We start from the raw sequence: 21,997 nt of genomic DNA on the forward strand, positions 1-21,997 counted from the left end.
TCCCAGGTGTTACAGATAAGGTAAGGCTCACTGAGCTACTGTATATAGCTCTTATTCAGAAGCAACCTGGCCACAAATTATAGCTCAGCGAAGTGGCTTATCACATGGAAATGTATTGCAGCCAAATACTCCAAACGCTTGTTTCTAAATGTGGGGGGAAAAACCGGAGGACCCCGACAAAAATCCACGCGACCACGGAAAGAAAAAGAGACACGCAAACTCCAAATATACAGCACGCGTCAGGGTCGGGATCGAACCCACGACCTCCTCTACACCATGTGAGGTAGTTAACATCTCACCACCGTGGCGTCTTCGCAGGGAAATCTCTACGGCTGTATACAAGTGCACACGAGGTCACCCATTCATGAACTGGTGAGCTCGGAGACTTCTCTGTTACCAAACCGCTGCAAGGAAATACTTGATGAGAACAAGATGACAAAGCATAAGAAATAAAAAAAAATCCTCAACACAGACGTGTTTGTGATGGCATTCAACGTACTGTTCAACTGTGAATCACCGGGCCCGACCACCTCAATGTCAGCCGTATGTGGATGTTCAAAGGCAGCATACCGTGTGGTTGTTGGCGGTGTACGAAGTGGTCGGCGGTTTCTCCACGCGACGTTTCCAGCTCTCGCTCGTCCTCTGCTCCACGACTCCTCCACCTCCTCCACCTCCGCCTCCGCTCCCTTTCGACGTCGATTCCTCAAACACCCAGTCCTGCTCGTCGCTGCTCCTAGACAATCGCATCCGCACCCATGGGCACCACGACAATGAGCGGCCAGCAAACCCGTCCACATCACCCGTGTATCGGCACGGTGGCTAGGAGATGTTAACTACCTCTCCTGGTATGCAGAAGGTCGTGGGTTCGATCCCGACCCTGACGCCTGTTGCATATTTTGAGTTTGCGTGTCTCTCTCTCCACATGGCTGCGTGGGTTTTTCTCCGGGTCCTCCGGTTTTACCCCCCACATTTAGAAATATGCTTTCGAGTAGTTGGCTGCTATCAATTTTCCCATGATGAGCCACTTCGTTGGGCCATCATTTATGCCCAGGTCGCTGCTAAACAGTGGGCCTTACCTAGTAATATAAAACGTTTAGTTTTTAATCTTGATTTGAAGCTTTCGTGACTGCAGGAATCCATACTCTTTGGTTCTTTTGGTAAAATCACGTAGGTAGAAAATAAAATAAATCACGACGTTTCGGGCACAACACAAGCATGGGAAAGCAGTTGCTTTCCCACCTCATCCCTATTGAGTAGTTTGGAGGTAACTGTTCAGCATTGGGATGTTCTCACAGCTAAAACCTATTACATTGTATGTTTTTTTTAGCTATGGGAGGAAACTGGAGAACCCGGAGGAAACCTATGCAGAACAGGGGGAGAACATACAAACTACACACAGAAAGGTGCCCGAGTCGGGAATCGAATCCAGGGCCTTCTCGCCGTGAGGCACAAGTGCTAAAACTGCGTCACCCTGCCGTCCAATGCACTTAACACTTGGTCAGTTCTGCTCGTGAGGGCGAGTGTGTTTGTGAGTCAGCAGGGAGCGGTAAGTGTAATGGTGAGCGCACTGCGCTACGAACCCGAGTTTGATGTGTGCTCATGGCCAACATCGGTGACAAATATCTGAGTCAGTCCTGGACCTCCCTTATGTCGACTCAGCCTTAAACGAGTACCCAATGCGGTGTGTAAACGTCGCCACTGGGGAGGCAGTCGGCGTTGGCCACCCACCCCGTCGTGTGCCGTTTCGGCCTCTATAGGTGCTACTCGCTAACAGCGCTTGCGCCAACATTCATCACGGCTATACGGGGCGGACTTTGTCAGACTGAGTCACGTCCACGCGAGCGGCTCTGTGTGTGTGTGTGGCCTGAACGCACTGGCTGTAGCGCTGCCCCTGCACGCGGGCCTTGTATCCCAGGAGGTCGTTCTGGATGAGGATGAGGTTCACCAAAAGCATCTCCTTCCGGGCGAGCAGATGCTGCTGACGCTGTGGAAACACAACACAACACAAACACACGGCACACCGCCAACGGTACTGCGTTTGCGTTGAGTTCGATTAACCGGGTGAGAACTCGGAGAGGGCAATCCGAGCCTCATTTGGAGTCTTATTCGAGACTCGGATTGGCCTGGGTCACTGAAATGTCAAAAAGCCATCCGGTGAAGTGCGGCAACAAAGTGAATAGAAGTGAGAGCGGAACAACAGCTTCACGCGAGAAATATAAAACATTAACATTTCACGAGCATGAGTCGACGTTGAACAATAACACTCCCGGCAGCGCAAGTTGGCTCGAGCAGTACGATTACAAAATAAAGCTACAGGAACTTTAAAGAGGTACAAGGTGACTTTTGGGCTCATAAGTAAACAAACACACGGATATACGAGTGAAATGCATTGTCAATTTTATCGCATAAAATTTAGAGTTATATCCGATATGAAGCGCTTCATGCACTGTGTCCATCGTGGTGGACTGCGAAAGATGTGATGGCGTTTCCGCCCCCAGTGCAGTCTTCTCCATTCAGCGTGGCCACCTGGTCATGGACAACTTAGCGTGGCCTACCTGGTGGTGGAGAATGTGACAGACGTCCTCTGCAATGGACGTTGCAATAATATTGTGGACAATTAACTCAAAAAATGTTCTCCGCATGTTTGGAAGGGGGCGTTCCGTTGACCAAAATCACACGCAGCCAATGCGTTTGCTTGTAAGGGCTCGTGCATGAGAGGATGAACCCTTTGCCATTCCGATTCCATTCCGATGACATACATCTACGTCATCAGAACGGAACAATGTCTTTAAAAGCAACGGTGCTACTACGCCTCTCAAGATTCAGTGGTGAACGGGGACACCCACTCTGCAACTTGCAGAAGTCTCCGAAGGGGAAAGGGTTGAAAAATCACGCAGCTCAGCACAATTATTGAGTTGACTTACACTTGCTTCCGATCGATCGCACGCACGCACGCACACACGTACACACGCACGCTCACCTTGCTGTCGACGTTTCCGCGCTCCTCGGCCTCGATCTCTCGCACCTGGTTCGCCAGGTCCTGGATGCTCGCCTCGAACTCCCGCTCCTCATAATCGGAGAGCCCCACGCCCCGCAAGAGACGCAGCGTCTGCACGGAGTCCACAGGTAACGGGGGCTGAGCGGCGGCGGCGATGGAGGCGGTGTTCGCCGCTCGTTGCAGAGGCGTCCACGCGGTTCGAGCACGGTGGCTGCCCCGGTTAATACTGCCGCGTGCATTAACTGTTAACGCACCGCGCATCATCTGCGTCGCGGTGGACTTTTAAATATCCCATGATGTAATTTGTCAAACAGTCGTAGGCCGTGCGCGCCAGTGTCACAGTCCACAATTGCCAAAGAAAATAATTGTACTACCGCTGTCTTCCTGACGCAAGTCTTTAAATCTCTTCATTGCTTTGCCCCACTTTATCTCGCCTCTCTCATCCAACGTCTGCCACGAGCACATTCTCTACATTTGCTGTCATTCCACGAACCAGTCTTGGTCCATCTGCCATCTCCTCTTCGAGAGATGCGGTCTGCTCAAACCCACCGACTTTCAGGCAAGAGCGCCTTCGTTGTCTGCCCAGCGCCAATCTTTACAAACCACACCAGGCGCTCCGTATGAGGCTCAGTCAAGCTAGGGGAGGCCTGGCCACCAGATCAAATATTTGCCGCTGATACGCTCCCCAAGACGCTCCCAGCACGCGGAGCGAAACATCGTGCCGAACAACTCGCGATACGGCGAGAAAACACGGCGTCAAAAAAACACCCGTGACAGCTACGACTATTGCGCTTGCCTGGCAAAGGGCAGCGGTAAGCGTCCTTCTACCACAGCCAGTTCTCTCAGAGCAGCAGCAGCAGCAGCACTCCGTGTCTCTGGAGTCGAGTGGGCCCCGTGTCGATCGCGCATGGGCACGGCCACGTGTGGGGTAACAAGGCCGGCCAGACGGTAGCTCAAAACCATGGGAATTGACGCGGCGGCCGGCATCGGCTATCGCCACGGCTACCGCGGCGGTGGCCGACGTCGACGACGATCGGCTGTCGGTGGCTTACGGCAAGGCCATAGCCATGGAGTCAACATTGGGGGGATCAAATCTTCCAGGGGATCTGGGGGTCCCCCCCCCCCAGAAAAAAATCTAAATTTGAAAACGAATTTCCTGCCTAAAATATTTACAAATTCACTAACACATAGGATGGACTTTTTATTTATTTTTTACAATAATGTCTATTAGTGTATTGTATTACATTGCTCTGGTTTTTTTTCCTACCTTTTCTTGTTTCATTGTATGTAATGGCAGAGATTAGGGATTAATAAAGTACAACCATAACCACAATCATATGAACAGAAATCAATTTTACAGCAACATATTGGGGGGGGGGACATTTTGAGCATATTTGAATACTGGGGGGGGGATGTGTGTCCCCCCCCAATATATATTATAATGACGGCCTTGGCTTACGGTGTCGAGGGTGCTGCGCAGAGTGTCGCGTGAGGAGGACGGCGCGGGTGCCCGCGAGCGCGAGCTGGAGCGGTGGAAGCTCACGTTCCTCTGCAGGGCCGCGGGGCCTCGCGCACGCACCTGCTGGGGAACACGCGTGCCGACATGCCCGGGGTCAGCTAAAAACCACGCGCGCATGGATTGTCAGTCATGAAACGCTTTCCACCACGCGCGCACCTGGGCGTGTGTGTGCGTGAGTGTATGTGCGTGTGGATGCGTGGGGAGCGGTAGTGTAGCGGTTAGTGGGCTGCGCTACGAACCCGGCGACCCGAGTTCGATTCCCGCTCTACGAACAACACCGGTGACGATTATCTGAACCGGTCCTGGGCCTCCCCTAGGTGGACTCAGCCTCAAATGAGTACCTGGTGAGGTGTGTAAACATCGCCACTGGAGAGACAAAGGCGGCTGGACGTGGTGTTGGCCACCCACCCCTTACGTGTAGCGTTCCGGCCTTCATACAGTGTAGGTGCTCGCTAACAGCACTTGCCCCAGCAGTCTGTTAAGGCTACACGGGGGATCTTTGTCTTTTTTTGCTTTGTCATTGGCCGCTGGTGGCTATGCACACAGCCTGTAACCCAACATTGTGGAGGTGAAAGTTGGTGGATCACGCAAATGTGGTGAAAATCCCTTCCCCGTGGGTAGGCGTCGAGGATGAGCCCTGCCTTAAGCTCGCCAGAAGGCGGTACAGCAAAAAAATGTGGACTCCACCAGTTTCCTCTGTATGGAAATCGAGTGTTTCCCCCTCGTACGCGTGGCTCTGGATTTTTCTCCCACATTTAAGCACTCATTCATTAGCCGAGAACACTTTCATGTATATAGAGAACTGCAGAGCTTGGGTAATTGTTGGTGCCGGCTCAGTGGGACTGCTTTCCAGCTCGTTTATGGTCACGTGTGGTGGCGCGGGGCAAGCTGAAATTATTTCTATACACATCGGAGATATTCAGCGAGCGGTATGAAAGACAATGATGGGGGGCCGTCAGGGCGAAATGGGTTTTCCATATTTGCAAAGTCCTTTTTCCACTCTGGATTTTATGTCTCCAGCTTTTGGGCAACCCCTTTATGAATTTGGTCAGTTTCCATTTCAAGGAAGTCCCAAATGGCAACGTAACTTTATCCTTACAGTTCGGATCACAACGGATCAATCATCGTGCCGTCCTATATTTCACTCTTCCTTGACGCTTTACGAATCATGTCGAAGATTGCACTCGGCACGGTCTCCTGACAATAAACAAAATAAACGCCGCTCATCTATTAAACTCTCTATTTAGTACACTTCGAAAGTAATAACAGACACAACGTTTCAGCAACCAGAGCAAACCGTCTTTCTCACCTGCATCGACTTTCAAAAGATTGCATCACCAGCAGTTGGCGTTAATGTCACACACACAGTGCATGTTTTCTCCACACTATCAAAGCGTTTTCTTGCCCCTCTCCCCTACCACCTCTGTGAGGGACGGATGGTTCAAATCGAGAAGGCCGGCCGGCATAGCACCACACCCGGCCGCCTTTGTCTCTCAAGTACCGATTTTTATTTTACGCGCTGCGCCAGGTACTCATTCAATAAGGCCGAGTTGACCTAAGAGAGGCCTAGAAGTGGGTTCAGATATTTGCCACCCTGTGTTGGCTGTGAGCGGGAGGGATCGAACTCGGTCCGTCGGGTCTCACAGCGTGGTCGGTGCACTGAACCACTACGCCGCCGCTCCCCCCCAAAGCCCAACACGACGGCACGTGCCGGATTATCGTATTAGCAAAAGTAGCTACATAATTATGCTACGGGCCCCGCGCTTTCTAGGGCCCCGCGGTATATGCTTTGAAGCTATCAATTTTGGTTCAGTGATTCTGTACTTGCTCTATTACCATAGTACTATACCGCCTTCAGCATTTATGAACGACTGGGTGTTTAAGGTTAGCGATTTGTCGTATTATTCGGCCGTATTAAAAATAAAAAAATACAATTACTTTACTATGCAAGTAAAAAATGTGTGCTTTCATATTTACCTTTGTTTTTATTTAGGGCCCCTTTATAACATACGCTAGAGGCCCCGCACTAGCTTAATCCGGCACTGATTGCAGGGCGAGGTGGCTTCGGCATGCCCCACCAAGACCGGCCGTGACATGCTGGGAATCTTAATTCACCCGTTTATAAAAATGTAAAGCGTACGGCGCCTTTTGTCACTATCGGGATAAGTCGTGAGACGTCTAAGTTGGTTTGCGCTCTGGGTTGCCTGGGTGAAAAATGCGCACTGTGAAATGCCCGTTCAGTCCTGGCCCAGGCTGGCTCAAAGACTCAAGACAACAACGACATAACGTCCGCCAGTCCACCGTTCAGGGATCAGGGCTTTTCCCCCATGCCTCGTGTGTGTCGGGTGGTTGCCCTTTGACCCAATACTCGACCAACGCTGGTCAATGCGGGTCGGTGAAGAGCGCAGGAACAGTGGACACGCCGCGGCTGAAACACGACACACATTAATAATACACACACACGGCGCGGTGGTGTTTTTTGTAAGAGGATTTCTCCCCGGGGCAGAGAAAAAAAAACTGCACTGTAACGTGAATAGCTCTCTACGTGGGCCGTGCCGCCATTTTACGAGTGAGGCGTTCTTCCAGTGGAACGAGTGGATGGCCTCAGCATCGCCTCCCGTTACCAATAATTGCACACACACCCACAAAAAAGTTATGATCGCACTTAAGTTGGCTAAATTAGTTTGTTTGACCGTCACGTGACGAAAGTTTGCTCTTAGTGGCAGGGCGTGTGGCAAAGCACCGCCCTCTACTGTCTGAACCGAAGTGTCGCTTGAAGAAGGGATTTAAAATGTAGCCCTGTGGTAGCCACTTCCGTGGACTGCTCTCGAAATCGAACGTGGAGGGGTGCGGGCGGCTGCTCTGCGCGAGATCTGAAAGGGATTCTTTGTCCCGTGACACGACAACCGATATCGCGATCAGGACAAAACTGTGGAACAATAAAAACGCTCACCAATTATTATTAATCCAGTCTGCCGAGTGGGGATGTGATCCGATAGCCCCCCCACCCCCGCCACTACCCACAACTGCGGTGCCACCTATGCTGCGGCAGTTCATTCGCTCATTATGAATTCATCACTGGAAGGAGGCTGCACGTGGTTGACATTGTCCCTTGGTGCAAGGAGACAACAGAGTGACATGCCCCCACCACCCACCTCGAGTTCCATCGCTGCCTCCGCGTGCCGATGACGTCTTGCCAGAACTTGACAACAACCGCCCCCCTTTTCCCGAGTCTCAACGATTTGACACCGCCCTGGGACAAAACTCTTGAAGGTGGCCCGCACCCTGCCTACAAGCCAGTACCGCAGGGCCGCTTCCCGCTCTTTTGCGGCTCTCGCCCGGGGGCCACCGACCTCGTGACCGGCCTCGTGACCCCGGGCGGCCGGTCACGCCGCCCGCACGTGAACTTTACCGCCACCACCGCCACCGCCACCACGACCACCTCACCTCTCCACCGGCGTTGCCCACGTTCCTGAAGGCGAACAGGCTCCAGATGTTGGGCAGCTCGAAGGTCTCGGTGCGCACGTCGTACGCCGTGGGCGACAAGGGGCCCCCGCCGCCTCCCGGGGACATCTCCATCGCGCCCCCCTCCATCATCGCCGGGCCGTTCCCTGGGCTCCCCATCGCGCCCCCCTCCATCGTCGCCCCCCACGGGCGCCCCAAGGTGCCCGAGCCACCCCCGCCGGGCCCTCCGTTGAGCCGCCCGCCGCCAGGGAGTGAGGGGAGCGTTGAGAAGCGCGCAGGGAGGCGCCTCATGGAGCCGATGCCCTCGCCGCTGCCCGTGTGACGGTTCATGGACGCCATGGGGCCAGCAGTGGCGATGGTGGCAGCGGTGGCAGCGTCTGCATTATTCGCGGAACAGACAGCATCCGACGAGGACAAAGTCAACATCGTCGCCATCGTTAGGCAACGCTTCGGTGTCGCAGGTCGTCGATACGAGGGTCAAACGAAATTATTTTGGCGAGGCTGCTGCTGCGTTGGCAGTGGTGTACGAGCGCAAACAACAAGAAAAACTCAGCACGTTTGTTGATAAACACTGCGTATGGCCTTCTTCAGTGTACATAGAGACGGTTGGGAAGTGGAGTCAGTGCCGGATTAAGCTAGTGCGAGGCCTGAAGCGTATGTTTTAAAGAGGCCTGACATTTTTAAAAATATAAAAAAAATACTTGTATAGTAAAGTAATTCGATTTTTTCATTTGCTTTACAGCCAGATAATATGACAAATCGCTAACCTTAAACACCCAGTCGTTCGTTAAAGTTGAAGGCGGTATAGTACTATAGTAATAGAGCAAGTGCAAATTGATAGCTTGAAAGCATTTAGCGCGGGGCCCTTGAAAGTGTGGGGCCCATAGCATATGTCGCTACTTTTGCTACTCGGATAATCTGGCATTGGATGGAGTGGATAGCTTTCTTAACTTTCATTTTTATTTTACCTTGTAAGGCGATGTGCCTCTTTTTCAGAAGCGACCTGGCTAGCACAAATGATAGCTCAACGAAGTGGCTTATCGTTGCGTGGAAATGTATCACAGACAAATACTCTGAATGTACGTTGTTGATTCTAAATGTCGAGGGGAAAAAACCGGAGGACCTAGAGTTGGGAGAGCAGCGCTAAATATAACATATGGCGTAATAAGAATCACATTATAAAAAAAAATATTTTTTTTCTTTTTACGTGCTTCACTTCGCGACGCATTCCCGGGCCAACTTGGAATTGTTTGAACGTTTTTGATGCACTGTGACACCTCTGAGCGGCTTGCCGCGGGATCACGCGAGCTAATTATCTTTACACGCTACATATTTGGTGCACAAACACAGGTTACAAAGAAAACTCAATACATCCGCCAATAGCGCTGCCCTTGCCCAGAGCGTCGCCTATTATGGATTTTTGTTTTCTCTTTTAAGGCCACACATGTGGTGGTATCGACGAACTCGTTTCGTTTTTTTAAAGTTATTATCTCAATAGTTCACATAATACCGCCTCTCCCCACACGGAACCCTTTGTCAATCCACTGCTGAAAGAAGGCCTCAATCTCCATCCCATGTCAGTCGTGGGAGAGGACCACAGATCGGTGATGGAGGCAGGCCAGGACCGGTTCGGATATCGTTCATTATCCGTGGATAGCAATGGAACTCGGGCTGCTTGATTCACATGGAATTGCGTCATCCGCTGTTCCACCGCTGCCCTCACAACACACACACGAATAAAAAATCGAATCTAATTCGTAAGATTTGATCCGTGTCAAATTATGGATTGCAGTCAAAGAATGGATCCATCGTTACGCCCCGTAATGTAATACAGCCAAGGACCTTTCTTGACCACAAAATATGCGTGAAACCGGTCTTACAGTTGTTTCACACTTGCCTAAAGGGACGGCCACAGTTTCAAAAGCTATTGAGTTCGTGCCCAGCAATACGTGCAGTGTTGCACATTTCGCTGAGTGCTCGGAACAAACATTATTACACTATCACGTTTCAGTGCCTTTTGGAAGCGGTGGTCTCGCCAAGGCTGAGGACGCTGTGAATGCAAGTGCGGAGGTGGTCACGTAGCACGAACGCACGCCCGGCGTGTATACGGACGGGAGGCGCGTCGCCTTCGTCCTGTTTGCGAGCGGCACCGCATCTTTGCGAGATGCGGTTTCTGTCCACTTCCTGCCGACACGCGTGTCCCCCGTTTTTGCTGGGGTTTTTTTTCTTTCTTTTACATGAATTTAAACACAATGTGCTCGGTTCGAATGATCGAAAGCAAACACCGCTCAACAGCAGCCAATGCGAAATTGCCCTATGTCAATCAATGCGAAGGTGTTCGTGGGTGAATTTTCCAAAAAGACGTCTCAGTTTTCTCAGGGCTCCGACAATAATCTCTCTGGCCTCCCTTCGCAATGGCCCTGCTCGAAACATAAACCTATTATATATTTCTTCAGTTATAAAAATATATATTTATCCCCGCACCTCCGATTAGCACTGTTGGCTTCAAAGAAGTTCAACATACATACAACATAGTAGGTAGTGCGACTGATCAGTGTGACGAATGTTGTTTTACACTATTTGCGCTAAAGCTAATATTTACGGTACAGTAAGAGCATATTTGCGAATGTGATCATAATGGCAGCTGAGCCATCAATACAGGATGTCATTGGAACATGCGGCATTCGATTGCTTCTGCTCTAGTAATCTCCACGATTGTATTTCCCACGTTCTATTCCGATCCCAAGTACGGATTGCAGGTACTGGTGCATGATAATGGTCAATCGAAGGGGCGGTGGTAGCTATGCACCCCTGTATTCGAGCACTGGTGGCTCACACACAGAGATGTTGTGAAACTCCCTTTCCATGGGTGTTGGGGAGAAGCCATACCCTCGATTGCCAGGAGAAGGCGGTACAGCAAAATTCGGACTCCACCTGTTCAATCTCTATGGGATATGGCGTTGCCCCCTCGCCCGCGTGGGCTTTCTCGGGGCACTCCTGCTTCCTGTCACATGTATAAATGCTCATTTTATTGGCCGATAAAACCTTCATATTTAGAGGACCACAGAGTTTGGGCAATTGTTGACAGCGCCAGCTCACCCCATGGTTGCTGGTGCCTTCCCGCTTGTCAGATGCGCTTCTGCAGCCGTCTGGAACGCTCTTGCTTCCGATATTAGGAAGCCTATGCCCTTTTAAATCACCTACATCGAGGACCAATTTCTTTGGAACTGGTTCTTGTTTACAGTTTGTTGTCCTTCACCCGCACCTCTGATTAGCAGGGCTGGCTATGTACGGTGCGAAAGAAGTACAACGTTCATAGTCTGTGCTTTCTCATTGTATCTCCGAGTCGTCCTCTCTAAGTCTCCGAGGGCGAGTGGATACTTTGCGGCAGTATGTAACCATTTGAACTTACTCCATGGGACCTCCCTTGCCGGTATATCAAAATATTAGAAGAGGTTTGACACTTTCTGGCAATGAAACAAGGTGTGTTAAGATATTGAAAAAAGTGGCGGTTTTTCAAATTTTCTTGCTGTGGTTTTCACACCCGATGATGATTGCTTGTGTTGCAATCGAAACGTCATGATAATTTAATTGGTTTATTTTTTGCCAGAAAGTGTAAGACATATTCTTATATTTTTATCCTGGCAAGGGAGGTCCCATGATGTAGCTGCTCACGCCGGACGCTCAATGCCCTGAGAGTGGCATGGTCCTTGTGCTGTTCGCCTTTTGGCGTCCTCTGGTCTAACACCGTTTGAGACGAGGCTCGAGAGAAAGATGTCTCTGGTGTGGACCAATCAGTTTCATAGACAATGCATCATATACTATCAGAGTGTGTTTTTGTTTGCTTGTTCACCACGAGTATATGTGGTGAATGCAGACAGGATTCCTTGCAAAAGGTTTCGGTTTTATGCTTTAACATTTTTACGCAGCGCCCCCCCTCCTCTCTCTATCTCTCCCCCCTTGCTCCTCCCCCCCTCTCTCACCTATATAGCCTCTTGTCACGGCAGCTCTCTCGCCCACTTCAGCAATTGTTTCTTGCTATGGTTGTCCCACCTGATGACGGACGCTTGTGTTGCGCCCGAAACGTCGTGATTTATTTTATTTTATACCTACGTGACTTTACCGATAGAACCAAAGAGTATGGATACCCTGCAGTCACGAAAACTTCAAATCTAAATTGAATTAGACGTCTGTTTCGCGTAAGACGCCGATGTGAGTCACTTGTCGATCCTGCTGGCAGCAGTTCACAAGCACCATGACCAAAAAAAAACACTCCAAAAAGCACGCACGAGAGATGCGCGAGATGGTGCCAGGAAAACGGGTGTGTGCCAGCGTGTCCAGGCCGAACCAAAGAGTATGGATACCCTGCAGTCACGAAAACTTCAAATCTAGATTTTTTTACGGCTGTTTTATTTCCAGAAAGGGTCACACCTATCCTTATCAGTTGAACTTCTTATTACAGGTAGTAGTTCTGCGATGCGATAACCACTTCCGCGGGTCGTTGTCTGACACACAAAGGGGGTTGCATTGTTCCACGAGAACTCATCTCCGTGCAACGATTGCGGCGGTGTGTTGGGGGTCGGGGAAGCAGGCCGCGAACATTACATTTTCTTGAGTCGATGGTTATCGGAAGATCAGATGCATCGCCCGGTAGCTCGGTGGCTTTGTCGGCTGTCAAACAAATCACGAATGATTTAATAAAGCTCGAGCCACGGCCATGCGGGCCGCGAACACGCCCTCGGCTCACGCGGGTGACGCGCATCGCACGCGGCAGGCAGCCTGGGGGGACGGAGGGAGCGAGAGAGCCCCAAGTATGATCTGTGTTTTGATTTAGTGTGCTGATCTTAAAGGTGCATTGAAAAACTTTGATACTCCGACTGATGCTCCTGCTGTTGTGGAGTGACGCGTGCAGCCAGCTATGGCTGCAGGGTTTGGTGGTACGTGTTGTTTATGTCGTTTATTGTGAAAATTCGGTCACAGTTCCCTATGATCACTGCTACATTGCTTTTATGGCTTTATTTTGGTGATTTAGAAAACTTTTTTGGTTTGGCCATGTTTGTTTGTTGTAGTACGGAGTTAGACTGATACCCTTAATCTAAGTTGTCTTGTGGTTGGTGTTGTTGTTTGACTTGCATCCCACTGGGATTTTTGCACACAGTGTTGGTGTACGGTGCTTTTCTGCAATATTTTTCTGTCTTTTCTTGGATTTTCTCTTTGCACTCAGTCACATAGTCACTTTAAGATGTTTTCTTGTTCATGTTTTTGTTTTTTGTTTGTTGCGGTTGCACACGATTCAAGAGCCGAATGGCTCACAGGGCTGCGAGAGGCACGGTTCCAAAGCCCCGGACTAAACTGGTGTCACCATTCTGGTGAGATTTGGGGGCGCCGTGGTGGTTGAGATGTCATCTCCCTCGCCTGCTATGGGGCCGTTTATAAATGACATCACGCGATTTTTGACCCCCCCCCCCCCCCCCCATTGTCACACGGCGTCACAAAAAGTCAGACCCCCGCTCAAATATGACGTCACAAAGCACTGCCCCCCAAAAATAAAAAATGCTTCAAATCGCTTTAAACTATTGTCATTGTAGTGCGTATTTAATGCACTCTGATGTTGTAGGAGAAAACATTTATTAAAAAGTCTATTTAAACGTACTCTTTGGTTCTTTCGGTAAAGTCACGTAGGTGAAAAAATAAAAATAAGAATAGAATTTAAAATAAAAATAGAAATAATTAAATTACATCACGACGTTTCGATTGCAACACAAGCAATCATCATTATTTAAAGTTGCGCATTTTACGTGACGTCACATTTCTCAAACCTCCCTCCCCTCGTCACACATCGTCACAAATTTCTGACCCCCCCCCCCCCATAGGTGCGTGACGTCATTTATGGACGGTCCCTATTCCGCCACGGACATCCTTGCATCTGTGCCTGGTCTTGTGCCAATCCTTTGCGTGTCTGTCAGCTGTTGTTTCGTGTCGATTGTTTTGCTCGGTTTTGTGTTCCTGTGCGTTGGGGCTTAACTTTGTCTTGCTCCAGTTTAGCCGAGATATGTGGACTCAATTGTCCTGCGGTGGCGAGATTTTAACTCCCTCGGCTGGTATGGAGGAAGTCGTTGGGTTCGATCCCGACCCTGACGCCTGTATATCTGGAGTGTGTGTCTTCTCCTCATGGTCGCGTAGACTTTTCTCCGGGTCCTCCGGTTTTTCCCTCCACATTTAGAATCAGCATCACGCGTTTAGAGTATTTGACCGCTCAAAATTTTGTTGATGAGCCACTTCGTCGAGCTATCGTTTGTGGGCAGGTCGTTCCTGAAAATAAGCTAATAGTTCAGTGGGGCTTTACCTGGTAAATACAATAATTTAGTTTGGTTTTAACTCCAGCCCACAAACACACGGCCAATTGCACATGTACACGCAGAATCTAAATGATCATCGTAATTATAATGAACAAAATAAATAAGAAGGCATTAAGTCTCATTCACGTATCCGCTTCTCTCCACCTAATAAAAAAATCACAATTATTACACTGGTCAACACACTTTTTCTGGCATAAGGTATTCCAACAGTTTTAAGGTAATTTTGGGGTGCTGATTCCAAATCTGGCATCAGTTTTTGTCTATCACATCAGGTTTTTGAGATATTAAATATTGCATTTTCAATAAAAACTGCAGAAGAAAAATATTAAATAAATGTGGATATCTACATAAAATGATATTATAAACACACTATCCTAAAAATACAGCACCATATTTTAACACTAAAGCAGTCACTGACTCGCAACAACTTGCAATCATAAGTGACAGAGTTAATTTCGGGTAAAATCAATGAAAATGGGGTATGCCGATAGCATAAAAATGAAATGTGATAGAGCAAATCTGAGATCAGATTTGGAATCAGCACCCTGAAATTAGTCTAAAACAGCTGCAAAAGTCCAGGCCAGAAAAAATGTTTTTTTTTGTTGACCAGTGTTATGATATAGCGCATGAGCAAAACACGGACTTCGTTGATTTCAAGACAAGAAAAACTCCGGACTGGTTTCGACAAACAGTGTCTCATCGGCAGATTTTCGTATATCCTCCACAATGATGCTAATGATTTGAGTTATTATTATGATGCTTGTTTACTCAGGACACTGAGGTGCAAGATTCTTGTTCATGCCACAAGGTGGGTCCTGCCAAGTTTTTCTCAGTGCGGGGCTTCAATATCCACGTGTAGAGTGGAATCCCAATTGAATAATTTGCGGGTAAATTTTTCAACATTGAGATGTTGTTTGGCCATCACCAGATACAGTGAGCGGATTTTTTTTTTACGAGCCGACAAAACTGAAAATCCCCCCACAGGCACGGACTCGAAATCGCCGCGAAAAAATACGACGCGAAAAGAGTATAAAAATTTACATGTCTGTACTCTTTGATTATTTCGGTAAAGTCACGTAGGTATAAAATAAAATAAATCACGACGTTTCGATTGCAACACAAGCAATCATCATCAGGTTGATGAGCATCACCAGGTTGATGATTGCTTGTGTTGCAATCGAAACGTCGTGATTTAATTTATTTTATTTTATACCTACGTGACTTTACCGGAAGAACCAAAGAGTATGGATCCCTGCAGTCACGAAAACTTCAAATCTAGATTGAATTACACGTCTGTTTCGCGTAAGACGCCGATGTGAGTCACTTGGCGATCCTGCTGGCAGCAGTTCACAAGCAGCATGACCAAAAAAAAACACTCCAAAAAGCACGCACGAGAGATGTGCGAGATGGTGCCAGGGAATCCGGTGTGTGCCAGCGTGTCCAGGCCGAAGCATGACCTGGGTTGTCCGTGCGCTGGTGTGTCAACGAGTCAGCGTGTCGGCGTGTCGGCGCATCAATGAAACGTGCACCGTTGTGGTAGTTCACCATGGCCTGCAGGCTGTGTGTGCGTGCGTGACGCATGCCTAAACAGCTTTTGTTCGGCTGGATCGAGGGGGCTAAACGAGCGTGGCACGGACTAGAGAAGAGATGGAGTGATGTGGTACAGGAGGACGTGGAGCTGAGTGGACTTGCCGATGACTGGTACCAGCGGTGTCAAGATCGGCCTCTGTGGAGGAGGCTCGTGAAGGACGCTACCGGGCAGTTGGAGGCAGTCGCCCTCCAACAACAACGGAGGGCGGAGGAGCGACGCTCACAACAACGAGCGGAGCGCCGGGTGACTAAAGCACAGCAAGTTGGCACAGTAGTGGGCACAGGTGGTGCATCAGCCACTCATCTCGGTCATCTCAGTCAGTCGACCCGTGGCACCTGGGTCTGCCCCGTAACCTCCTGCCAGCGGGCGTTCGACACTTCACGTGTCCTCAAGGTGCACATGGCCTGGCACAAGCGTCGTGGTGACGTCACCGCCACTTAGTGGCGAATGGCGGTCGTTGTTGCGTGACGGCTGACGTGCACCCCCCGAGTGCGAGTGGGGAGCGCTGGGGCCCTCCGCTGACAGAGAGACGCGGAGTGGGAAGTGAGGGCGCGACGCACGAGTTCTACCGAACTCGTGAGGATCACGGCCGGGAGAACTCTGGTGACTTTGGTCAACAGCACCGGCAGTGTTGTTCAGGCAGCAATTTTTCTGTGTATCCTTTTTTGGCACCGTACGGAGCCAACCGTGGGGATCGGGGGTACGAGGGAAGGACAACAAACTGAAAGCAAAAAAAGCAGTTCTCAAGAAATGAGTTTTCATTTTGATTTGAAAGCGCAAAGCTCCGGTTCGTCCTAATATAGGAAGAAAGAGCGTTCCAGACGGCCACAGAAGCGCATCAGAAAGCGCCACGCAATGCGGTGACCGCCGTCTGCTGCTGCGAGGGTGACCAAAGTTTGCGCGATGATGGTTCATGCTCCTGGACAAGATCAGCGAGGTATTGTGCTTCATTTGTGGCAAGCAGATTGTGGGTAACGAGTGCTTCCTTATTAACGCATTCGCTCGGCAATCGGAAGCCAATGCAGCTCGGCGAGCACCGGACGGAGGACACGGTCAGATCTTGCAGTACCCGTCACGACCACGCGCCAAAGATTTGGGATTCCCATAGAGTCGCGGGCTTCGTGCTCGTCCAGAGGACGGATGAATGAATAGCTGAGTGCCGTCGATCAGCAAGAGCGCACACGCACACACACACGTGCTTTCAGGCCAATGTACCAACAGCCCCTGTGTATCTATCCACCGCTGGATGAGTTTCATCCCGCACGGCATGCGGGTTGCTTACAGGTGGCAGGCGTAGACGTGGGAGCACGGAAGTACAGTACAGCACCACAATGCGTCGCCACAGCCGCCTCTGGCAAGCCGGCTTGCGTGGCGGTGGGTGGGGAGGGAGTCGGTCGCCCATTCCAACTCTGCTCATCTCCAGAGGGCTGAGGAGACCAGGTGCTTTCCGGGTCACTTGGCCGCAAGCGTGGCATTAGCCGTGAACCCTGCCCATTGTGAGCGAGCCGGCGAGCCCTGGCATTAGCCCTCCGAATCATAATAATCCTCGGAATAAAGTCTGGCTACCCGAGCGTCTTGCTCCGTCGACTCGAAATGAATGAGCCTCACATCTCAGTGAGCATGCCTACGTTGGCATGCGGTTTTACAACGTTGGACCCATTTGGACGAATATTCCATGTCTACTGGGGTAGCGGTGGAAGGGCACAACCCCGTATTAAGGGGTCCCGAGGCACACTGTGAAGCGGTGAGCGTGGGTGACTTTACTTGCGCCGCTGAACATGCCAACCTTGGGCCAACGTTGGCATGCGGTTTTACACGTTTGACCAAGTTTGCCGAATATTCCATGTCTACTGGGATAGCGGTGGAAGGGCACACTCCCCGTATGAAGGTGTCCCGAGGCACGCTGTGAAGCGGTGAGCGTGGGTGACTTCACTTGCGCCGATGAGTCCTGGCTCGGACGAAATCGGTCCACAGACTTCCGTTTTGGCATCATCCTTGCTGCTGCTGCTGCTGTCAATTTGGTGGCATTTGCTCAAATACATTTCGAAGGCGACCTGAGGCAATCCGGGTCAAAATGCCGTTGTTCAGGAGAGGCCGATGGTTTTTGCATAACGCAACCCTGGGTTGCACTTTTTGCACGTGGTTGTTTCCGCATGTCATTTGAGACTCATTAGCCCAACACTAAACACAAATAATCATAAAAGTTGCGTTTGACTAATCATAACATTTGGGTTTGAACTTGGGGCAATTACAGACTTTGATAGCCATGAGAGTCTGTAATTGTCCCAAGCTCCCGCTCCTAGAAAACTTCGAGCGTGCCCTGCCAAGTCGAGTTGCTCAGCAACACAACCCTGAGTTTTTAAGGAACAGCACCCCGAGTTGCTAAGCAACAGCATCCAGAGTTGCTAAGCAACAGCACCCTGAGTTGCTCAGCAACACAACCCTGAGTTTTTAAGGAACAGCACCCCGAGTTGCTAAGCAACAGCATCCAGAGTTGCTAAGCAACAGCACCCCGAGTTGCTAAGCAACACAACCCTGAGTTGCTAAGCAACACAACCCTGAGTTGCTCAGCAACACAACCCTGAGTTGCTCAGCAACACAACCCTGAGTTTTTAAGGAACAGCACCCCGAGTTGCTAAGCAACAGCACCCTGGGTTGCTAAGCAACACAACCCTGAGTTGCTCAGCAACACAACCCTGAGTTGTTAAGCAACAGCACACTGAGCGAGACATTCACCAAGACAAACTGAAGTACAACGAATCTGTGCCGAGGCCTTAAATCAGGGGTGGGGAACGTTCGAAATCATATGGGTCTTGCCCTGCCAAGGCAACCGCAGGCGGGACTCGAAATGCAATAAATCTAGGAGCAAACCTGGAAAAGCAGTTGCGAGTAGCAACATCATAAACACCAGCTAACATCACACGCCTCACCAAAGAGAAGCAGTTCCAGCCATCACATTAGGGGTGTGTTAATTAAATGTTTGACCAAATATAGCAGGCTAATTTTTCAGGTGATAATTTAGTATGGCCCGCGAATGATGTTATAAATATTCAAATGGCCCTTGGCAGAAAAAAGGTTCCCCACCCCTGGTTTAGAGCAAGAAAATCGAAAGTTTGGCTTTACCGAAAGAACCAAAGAGTAATTCCTGCAGTCACGAACGCTTCGAATCTTGTTCAGAGTTCGTGTCGTTTTGCTCTTCCTCCTCCTCCTTTGAAAAAGTGCAGACCACAGTGGGTTTACTGCCATGATTCTAGATTTGAAGCTTTCGTGACTGCAATGATTCATACTCTTTGGTTTTATCGGTAAAGTCACGTAGGTATAAAATAAAATAAATGAAAACAACTATATTCAATCACGACGTTTCGGAGGCACCACAAGCGTCCATCATCAGGTGGGAAAGCATGGCCTAAAACAGTTTTAAAACAGTTTGCATCAGCAGTAGGCCATGCTTTCTCACCTGATGACGGACGCTTGTGTTGCCTCCGAAACGTCGTGATTTAATTTAGTTTTCATGTATTTTATTTTTTACCTACGTGACTTTACCGAAAAAACCAAAGAGTATGTTTACTGCCATGATCCATAGTTTGCATTGCATGGCCACCGTTTGCTCTGCTGTGGCCAGTCTTTAATGCATCTCTGTGAATCTTTATGGACCTCTGTGGCTCTTAATGTATCTCCATGAATCTCTATGGGTCTCGATGCATCTCTATGAGTATGCATCTCGGAGTTTCTTATGTGTCGCTCTGGGTCTCTGAAGCTCTCCGAATCTGTCTCTCTATCTCTGCACTGTACCCCTCTGCGGGTTTACACTACGATCCAATAGTTCGGATTGCATGGTCACAATCGCGCTACGGACTGCGCCCTTGATTCCCCCGTTCACGAAGAAGATGTGGAGCAGCACTCGGGCCTGTTTGATGATGTTCCGATGCGATCGATGGCTCCGGCGGTGCCTTCGATGAGGAGTGTCAGAGCCATGAGGGTGCGGATGCGACGATTTCGATGAAACGTGGGGAGATTATTTAACGATCCAACGGATGGCAGCTCGGGACTGAACTTTGGGCCACGAGGCGCCACACCTCAACAACATCACGGAAGGGTCTTTATAACCCTCCTGTACGCAAGCTCGCTCTACAAATAAAGCGAACGTATTTTGTTTCACCACGTGAAGGCTCCAAGACACCAGGTGGTGGCGAGTCTCATCGGCGAAAGTGGTCTGGGGCAACCGAAAATGCCGAGCGCAAATGAAATGTTGCAATCGGTGCAGAAACAACGTCACTCGAATGCCACGAATGACCAAATCTCGTTGCAGAACGACTGCTATTATGAGTCCATGCCAGGGACACACACGACACATTGTACGTGTCATCGTGTGTTATCATTGGTTATCACGGGACCCCTGCGTTATCATGGATACATGCGTTAGGGGCCGTCCATAAATGACGTCACGCATCTAGGGGGAGGGGTGGTCAGATATTTGTGACGATGTGTGACGAGGGGGTGGTTTGAGAAATGTGACGTCACATCAAAATGCGCAACTTTAAATACATATAGAATTCATATTATTCGTTCTTTCGGTAAAGTCACGTAGAATGGAAATAATAAAATAATAAACATAAAAAACCGCCACTTTTTTCAAATTTTCTTGCTGTGGATTTCACACCTGATGATGATTGTTTGTGTTGCAGTCGAAACGTCGTGCGAATTTTATTGTTTAATATTTTTATTATTTTATTATTTCCCTTCTACATGACTTTACCGAAAGAACCAAGAATATGAATCCCTGCAGTCACGAAAGCTTTAAATCTAAATATAGAATTGTTATAACAACACTAATTGTTATAACAACACTCCTACAACATCAGAGTGCAGCGCCACATTAAATACGCACTACAATGACAATAGTTTAAAGCGATTTGAAGCCTGTTTTATTTTCAAAATGGAAATATGGTTTTGGGGGAGGGGGGGGGGCAGAACTTTGTGACGTCATATGTGAAGGGGGGTCTGACTTTTTGTGACGCCGTGTGGCGAGGGGGGGTAAAAAATCGTCCAAAATCGCGTGACGTCATTTATGGACGGCTCCTTACCACGGATCTCTGTGCATTATCATACGTTACCATGCGTTGCCATGGGGAACGTGTGTTACCATGGGTCCATACGTTACCATGCGTTGCCATGGGGCACGTGTGTTACCATGGGTCCATACGTTATCATGCGTTGCCATGGGGAACGTGTGTTACCGTGGGTCCATACGTTACCATGCGTTGCCATGGGGAACGTGTGTTACCATGGGTACGTACGTTATCATGCGTTGCCATGTGGAACGTGTGTTACCATGGGTCCATACGTTACCAAGCGTTGCCATGGGGAACGTGTGTTACCATGGGTCCATACGTTATCATGCGTTAGCAAGGCTGCATTGTACATTGCAAGTACACCCCGCATCTCAGATTAGTGCGGTTTGCTACGTACCATGCGAAAGGAGTTCACAACATACACACATTGCTAGAGTTCCATAAGTTATAACTAATCCATCAGGCATTATAGTGAACCCCATTTGGTTACCATTGGCCCCTATATATATAGAGGTTAATTCTAGATTTGAAGCTTTCGTGACTGCAAGAATGCATACTCTTAGGTTTTTTCGGTAAAGGCACGTAGGTAAAAAGAAAATAAATTATACAAATAATAGAAATAATAATAGAAGTAAAATAATAAATCGAATGTGATTTATTATAATAAAAATAATAGAAATAATATTAGAAATAAAATAATAAATAAAAAGTGATTTCTTGTTATAAAAATAATAGAAATAATAGAAATAAAAGAATAAATCAAATGTGATTTATTATCTTATTTCTATTTTTATTTCTATGATTTTTATTATTGATTTTATTTTTACCTACGTGACTTTACCGAAAAAAACCTAAGAGCATATATAGAGGTTTTATCGTGGTTTCCACGTATTATAGTCGTGTGCTAGATGTTGTCGCGAACCCGATGCGTCATCGCCGAGATCTGGAGTCGCGGCGCGCTCTCTTAAGAGTCAACAAATCCCCGTGACCGAT

At 49.0% G+C, this 21,997-nt stretch overlaps 1 protein-coding gene across 2 annotated transcripts in view; it reads right to left on the minus strand.

Annotated features, from left to right (window-relative positions):
• LOC144736251 (uncharacterized) overlaps positions 1–21,997 on the minus strand; it is a 45,912-nt gene that overhangs the window by 22,740 nt on the left and 1,175 nt on the right. Inside the window, exons 2-6 of one of the 2 annotated variants that reach the window (XM_078618873.1) lie at positions 7,965–8,359; positions 4,458–4,577; positions 2,981–3,109; positions 1,875–1,984; positions 571–733 (exon numbers count right to left, since the gene is read on the minus strand). In XM_078618873.1, the coding sequence (XP_078474999.1) occupies positions 571–733; positions 1,875–1,984; positions 2,981–3,109; positions 4,458–4,577; positions 7,965–8,321 (879 nt within the window). In that variant the 5' untranslated portion in view covers positions 8,322–8,359. Of the gene's footprint in view, positions 1–570; positions 734–1,874; positions 1,985–2,980; positions 3,110–4,457; positions 4,581–7,964; positions 8,360–21,997 lie in introns of both variants that reach the window. The other variant, XM_078618872.1, reaches the window with a different exon arrangement.

This window comes from Lampetra planeri, chromosome 60 (assembly GCF_965212315.1).
Source record: "Lampetra planeri chromosome 60, kcLamPlan1.2.h2, whole genome shotgun sequence".
Taxonomy (NCBI): domain Eukaryota; kingdom Metazoa; phylum Chordata; class Hyperoartia; order Petromyzontiformes; family Petromyzontidae; genus Lampetra; species Lampetra planeri.